This window comes from Chaetodon auriga, chromosome 8 (assembly GCF_051107435.1).
Source record: "Chaetodon auriga isolate fChaAug3 chromosome 8, fChaAug3.hap1, whole genome shotgun sequence".
In the NCBI taxonomy this organism is placed as follows: Eukaryota; Metazoa; Chordata; class Actinopteri; order Chaetodontiformes; family Chaetodontidae; genus Chaetodon; species Chaetodon auriga.
The window spans coordinates 9,205,768-9,212,730 of NC_135081.1; the positions used below are offsets into that span (position 1 = coordinate 9,205,768).

Below are 6,963 nucleotides of genomic sequence, written 5' to 3' on the forward strand. Positions count from 1 at the left end.
AGCAGCAAAGACACAAATATTCAGGAATTCAGGAGCACACAGGCCAAAACAAATAAGCTTTGACTGCCAATAATCTTTGTCTTTTCATTGAACGTAGCTGATGTAAGTAGGACTTTGAACACTGACCAACAGAAAAAAAACTTTCATGTCACATGAAAAACAAAATCGTCTAAACTGTGTGCAAATTAAAAATGCAAAATAAATGGTTGCAAGTGAATATTTGTGTCCTTTAAAGAGACACACCTAAAACTTCACTGGCAGAGGTTGACCTGAAGGAAAACTCGCAAGTCGCAACTCTGGAAGAGTTCAATTCTCCAGCTGGCAAAAAACGCCTGAACATTAAGCCAAAGCTAAACAAGAATGGCTTAAAAACAAAAATGTGATTGTTCTGATGATGATCCAAGACCAAGTTCAGACCTCAGTCCAATCCAGACTTAATGAAAGAACTTGACCGTGCTGTTCAATTGTAGTCCATGTGTGTCTTGTCAGAACTTGAGCAATTTTGCAAAATCAAGAAGTGGAAGACTGTAGTGTCCAAATGCGAAGCCATAACCAGCCTGTCTGCACAGACCCGGGGCTGGAAATGCTACTGAAAAACTCAATACTGACATGAGGGGGAGAATTATGAAGGCAACCAAATACATCATCATCACAATTTGTAGAGATTTCCACAATTTGTTTTCTGACTAAAAATCAGCTAGGCACCATAATCAACACATTCACATCAGCATATGTATGTGTGTCAGGACAAAAATAATATGTGCCATATTTGTTTCACAGCTGTTTTCAGGTATGAATGGTCAAGTCATGCAGCCTGAACAACAGCAAGCCAAATGGCATGTTTACCATGGCTGGGCAGAATGTGTTTAAAGATAAGGTCAGGTTTCCCGTCCTTTTAGCAAAATAAGGGGCAATTCCAACAGATTTGGAGCTATTTGTGGTTGCTGACAGTGACATCTGAAGCCAGCACGTTGTCCAGCAAGGTTATCAAATAAAGACACTGAGTAAATAAGAGATTATGGTTGCTGCAATAGATGTTTGAAACAACTGAGGTCTTTCAAATAGTTGTCTTGGACTGGACTGGCACAGCATGTAAAAGAAAGGTCCTTACTGTACAGCCTTACTATAAAATATCACAAAGGACAGATCTGCCACCCTAAAAATGTTTATTTTATGTCCAGTTCATATCATTGTAATACTGAATAAGGCTTTATTGATGCTGAATGCCTGAGACAACAGAAAGTGTTTGGCTGTAGGTTTGTGTACTGCACAAAAGCTGAAATTCTTGAAAATTAGGGCCAATTATACCCTTTGAGTGCCTGTAAATGCATTCTTTAGGCTGAGAATTCCTATCCACGTTGGAAGATTTTCGAAATGAAAAAAGCACAGCTCAGTCGTCCACACAAAAGCTTGGCCTACGCAGACGAACATACAGTTACATATAACATAACTACATTCAGAAGTTTATGGCTGATATAAGCTCCTTGGTCACCAAATGGAGGGTGTATGATGTTGAAAGACCATAAAAAGGGGATGATTCCAGGAACATCACTGAAGATGTCTTCAGAGGCATCAGCTAATGTATTTGCAGAGTGGAACAGATAACATGTCCAAAGGTCAAGGCAGAAAAGGTCCCATTCCCAGCATCAGTCAAGGGATGGTTGAAAGTTAATTTATTCCAGTGATGAGGCAACAGTGGTCCAGGTGAGTATAAATAGCAGCACATTTTGCAGACTCAACCATCAGACAGGAGAAGAAGTCAAAGGAGCTGACAAGAGTCACCAAGAGTCAACGGATTTAACAAGTCATCCACTCAAACCCTCCAAAGATGAAGACGTTCAGTGTTGCAGTTGCAGTGGCCGTCGTGCTGACCTTCATTTGCCTTCAGCAGAGCTCTGCTGTCCCAGTCACTGAAGTAAGAACTCCACTTCAGTCATTTCATTTTCTTCTCAGTGTTTTGTTAAAATACTAAGATGTTGTTCCTAAATGCACCAAATTCATTGACAGGTGGAAGAGCTGGAGGAGCCAATGAGCCTTGAACATCTGGAGGTGCCAGTGGAATCGTGGAAGGTACGTTCAGTTAGCTGAATGAATTAAGTCAAATATCATGAGGTGGATGAGCAGCAGGAGAATGAACAGAGTGAGAGATGATGCTGGAGATGAACACCCTGCTCATGTCTCTTGTCTTTCACACAGATGCTGTATAGCAACAGAATGAAGCGTCACAGCAGCCCCGCTGGCTGTAGGTTTTGCTGCGGTTGCTGTCCTGACATGCAAGGATGTGGTGTCTGCTGCACGTTCTGAGGATTCTGCACCAGCCTGGAATTTCAACAACAACCACTAAATATTCATTTAGGAAGCTTTTTTTTTGTCCTGATGGCAATTTTACAGCTTTCAGTTGTACTTGTGGTTGTAAATATCTGAAGATGTGACTGGAATTGGTCATACTGTGGTTCATGTCACTGTATCATCCACTCTGTGCTAAATATCTGCTGATACAACAATTTGTTATCACAATAAACTTCAATTTCACTCAAATATCATGTGTGACCACGTTCTTTTATCATTGTTTTGGTCTTGCAATAATCTGGAGTCAGTTGTGACTGTTAACTTGTCGTTGAACTGTGTCAAATGCATCTCCTGGTTTAGCATTTATATCACAAATAAACCAGAATATCAAGTTATCTCATTGATGAGTTTCCACAATTGGGATATCAATGTTCTCAGTCTATTCTCTACATTCATGATGCTAATATCCTGAATTACATGATATTCAGTGAAATTCAGTCCATGAAAACAAGACGTATATCTGTTGTTTTTCTTTGTTTCAATCTTGAAAAATCCTCTGGTGCACATGAGGTGACTCATCATTTTTCTTGCAGCAGTGATAGAAAACCTGCAGAACTTTAAGTGAAGATCAACTCAACTTGATTATTGTCTACAATGGTCTCTAGTCTCTGCACAAATGAACATTATCAACATGCTTAGCTTCAGCAAAAGGACTCAAATGTACCTACAGTGTCTGTGTGAGAGTTAATGGAAACATGTTGATGTTTTGCAGCATATTTATACACATTTGTCACAAAGGATGTGATGCAGCTGAATTGTTTTGCAGCTGCATGAAATTGAGTACACGTGATTTCATCAAGGTGACCACAGAGGGTCATCATGCAGACGGTACTTTTCAATATCAAGCTGCACTTAGAGAATCGTTACAGACAGATTTATGGAAATAGAGACAGAACACTGAAACAGGATTAAAACATATAAAGTACTGATGCAGTTTGGTGTGTGTGTATTCTTTCCCATTCTTTTGTTGCCTCTCTCAATATCTCCTGTTCTCTCTAACCTGTCTGCTCTCACTCACTTGTCCTGGAGAAACAGGGTTAGTAAACACCAAATGTAAATGGACTTTGAAATAATTTTTAACAGAAGCTTGAATCCTGTATCACTTCCTGCACACAGTGGACATTCAGACAAATGTTTGCTGCTTTTAATGTAGGTGCAACAAATTAAAGCTTTGCTTGAAGTTACTGGACATCAGTGAATACAGCATTGCATACACACTAAGGTTAACTTAAATGAGCTCAAAGCTGGATGTTTCAAATAAAGATAAAGACTGAAAGACATGTTTACATTGTCATGACAGTTCCTAGTTGTACTTAAACATTTGGGTCTGATGTAAAATAAATGCCACACATTTGAAGACAAAATGTCATGTTGAAGAAAAGTGCTTGGATTGACTGAAAACATTTGTTGATGATAAACAAAATGACATGTGATCATCACGATTGTCAATGATCTAAACATCAGGTTAATACTCTGTCATTATTAGACACATTTTGCCATTTTGGTCACATGAAGAAAGCAGGTGTGACAACACAGTTATCAAATGAGTGGATTAGGGAATATTGGTGATTACATCATCTGTCTGGAAAAGCTGACGCTGAAGAAAATTCAAATGACCCCTGTAATAACTGATAGTTTTGTTTCTAAACAATGGTTTGTCGACACTTTACTTCATCATGATTTCATTCTCTTTACTGTCATGAATGTAACACTGTGTAAAATGTTTCAGTGTGTTTGTGAATGTAGTATTGATCTGTTCATAACTGATAACATGGCAGGGGATCAGTCACACTATTAACGTAATGTTATATGAAACCAAAAGCATTTAACAAATCTGCTCTTCTTTCAATATTGTTTCTTATCTGTGTTCTTCATGGACGTAACAGAGACTCTCAGAAGTAGAGAATAATTATAATCATACACTCTATGACAGAACAGTACTGTAAATCAAACCAATAAGAGACTAAATGTTAATGATTGATTTGTGGAGCCAACAAACAAAAAGTAGAGATTTTCCAGTCACCATTCCTGTGGAAATCCCCAGTCTCATTCCCAGCATCCCTCAGAGAGTGATGCAAGTCTGTGCCTGAAAGCAGCCACATGGACTGCAAGTGCCCTCAGTGATGAGGCAACAGTGGTCCAGGTGAGTATAAATAGCAGCACATTTTGCAGACTCAACCATCAGACAGGAGAAGAAGTCAAAGGAGCTGACAAGAGTCACCAAGAGTCAAAGGATTTAACAAGTCATCCACTCAAACCCTCCAAAGATGAAGACGTTCAGTGTTGCAGTTGCAGTGGCCGTCGTGCTGACCTTCATTTGCCTTCAGCAGAGCTCTGCTGTCCCAGTCACTGAAGTAAGATCTCGACTTCAGTCTTTCAATTTCTTCTCAGTGTTTTGTTAAAATACTAAGATGTTGTTCCTAAATGCACAAAATTCATTAACAGGTGGAAGAGCTGGAGGAGCCAATGGGCCTTGAACATCTGGAGGTGCCAGTGGAAACATGGAAGGTACGTTCAGTTAGCTGAATGAATTAAGTCAAATATCATGAGGTGGATGAGCAGCAGGAGAATGAACAGAGTGAGAGATGATGCTGGAGATGAACACCCTGCTCATGTCTCTTGTCTTTCACACAGATGCCGTATAGCAGCAGAATGAAGCGTCACAGCAGCCCCGCTGGCTGTAGGTTTTGCTGCGGTTGCTGTCCAAACATGCACGGATGTGGTGTCTGCTGCAGGTTCTGAGGATTCTGCACCAGCCTGGAATTTCAACAACAACCACTAAATATTCATTTATGAGGCTTTTATTTATCTGATGGCAATTCTACAGATGTCAGTTGTACTTGTGGTCGTAAATATCTGAAGATGTGACTGGAATTGGTCGTACTGTGGTTCATGTGTGATGTCACTGTATCATCCACTCTGCTAAATATCTGCTGATACTACAGTGTATCATCACAATAAACTTCAATTTGACGAATATGTCATGTGTGAACCTGCTCTTTAAACATTGTTATTGTCTCATTTCAATCTGGAGTCAGTTGTGACTGTTAACTTGTCTTTGAACTGCGTCAAATGAATCTCCTGGTTTAGCATTTATATCACAAATAAACCAGAATATCAAGATATGTAATTGATGAGTTTCCACAATTGGGATATCAATATTCTCTGAATTGTTTTGCAGCTGCATGAAATTGAGTACACGTGATTTCATCAAGGTGACCACAGAGGGTCATCATGCAGACGGTACTTTTCAATATAAAGCTGCACTTAGAGAATCTTTACAGACAGATTTATGGAAATAGAGACAGAACACTGAAACAGAATTAAAACATATAAAGTACTGATGCAGTTTGGTGTGTGTGTATTCTTTCCCATTCTTCTGTTGCCTCTCTCAATATCTCCTGTTCTCTCTAACCTGTCTGCTCTCACTCACTTGTCCTGGAGAAACAGGGTTAGTAAACACCAAATGTAAATGGACTTTGAAATAATTTTTTCAATATAAGCTTGAATCCTGTATCACTTCCTGCACACAGTGGACATTCATACTTATTTTTGCTGCTTTTAATGTAGGTGCAACAAATTAAAGCTTTGCTTGAAGTTACTGGACACCAGTGAATACAGCATTGCATACACACTAAGGTTAACTTCAATGAGCTCAAAGCTGGATGTTTCAAATAAAGATAAAGACTTAAAGACATGTTCACATTGTCATGACAGTTCCTAGTTGTACTTAAACATTTGGGTCTGATGTAAAATAAATGCCACACATTTGAAGACAAAATGTCATGTTGAAGAAAAGTGCTTGGATTGACTGAAAACATTTGTTGATGATAAACAAAGTGACATGTGATCATCACGATTGTCAATGATCTAAACATCAGGTTAATACTCTGTCATTATTAGACACATTTTGCCATTTTGGTCACATGAAGAAAGCAGGTGTGACAACACAGTTATCAAATGAGTGGATTAGGGAATATTGGTGATTACATCATCTGTCTGGAAAAGCTGACACTGAAGAAAATTCAAATGGCCCCTGTAATAACTGATAGTTTTGTTTCTAAACAATGGTTTGTTGACAGTTTACTTCATCATGATTTCATTGTCTTTACTGTCATGAATGTAACTCTGTGTAAAATTTTTCAGTGTGTTTGTGAATGTAGTATTGATCTGTTCATAACTGATAACATGGCAGGGGATCAGTCACACTATGAACGTAATGTTATATGAAACCAAAAGCATTTAACAAATCTGCTCTTTCTTTCAATATTGTTTCTTATCTGTGTTCTTCATGGACGTAACAGAGACTCTCAGAAGTAGAGGATAATTATAATCATACACTCTATGACAGAACAGTACTGTAAATCAAACCAATAAGAGACTAAATGTTAATGATTGATTTGTGGAGCCAACAAACAAAAAGTAGAGATTTTCCAGTCACCATTCCTGTGGAAAACCCAGTCTCATTCCCAGCATCCCTCAGAGAGTGATGCAAGCCTGTGCCTGAAAGCAGCCGCTGGACTGTAGCTGCTGTCAGTGATGAGGCAACAGTGGTCCAGGTGAGTATAAATAGCAGCACATTTTGCAGACTCAACCATCAGACAGGAGAAGAAG

General features: G+C 38.9%; 1 protein-coding gene across 1 annotated transcript; it reads left to right on the forward strand.

Annotated features, from left to right (window-relative positions):
• The first annotated feature begins 4,548 nt into the window (after window positions 1-4,548).
• On the forward strand, window positions 4,549-5,317 carry LOC143325083 (hepcidin-like). Its single transcript, XM_076737973.1, has 3 exons — window positions 4,549-4,703; window positions 4,795-4,857; window positions 4,984-5,317. The coding sequence occupies exons 1-3, from the start codon at window positions 4,617-4,619 to the stop codon at window positions 5,089-5,091; spliced, it is 258 nt and encodes an 85-aa protein (XP_076594088.1). The 5' UTR covers window positions 4,549-4,616; the 3' UTR covers window positions 5,092-5,317.
• The last annotated feature ends 1,646 nt before the right edge of the window (window positions 5,318-6,963 follow it).

What these genes read in the sequence shown, in the direction of transcription:
- LOC143325083 (XM_076737973.1), top strand. Translation starts at nt 4,617, where the DNA reads ATGAAGACGTTCAGTGTTGCAGTTGCAGTGGCCGTCGTGCTGACCTTC. An exon ending in CTGCTGTCCCAGTCACTGAA is followed by an intron (nt 4,704 to 4,794) that starts GTAAGATCTCGA and finishes ATTCATTAACAG; the next exon opens with GTGGAAGAGCTGGAGGAGCC. An exon ending in TGCCAGTGGAAACATGGAAG is followed by an intron (nt 4,858 to 4,983) that starts GTACGTTCAGTT and finishes TCTTTCACACAG; the next exon opens with ATGCCGTATAGCAGCAGAAT.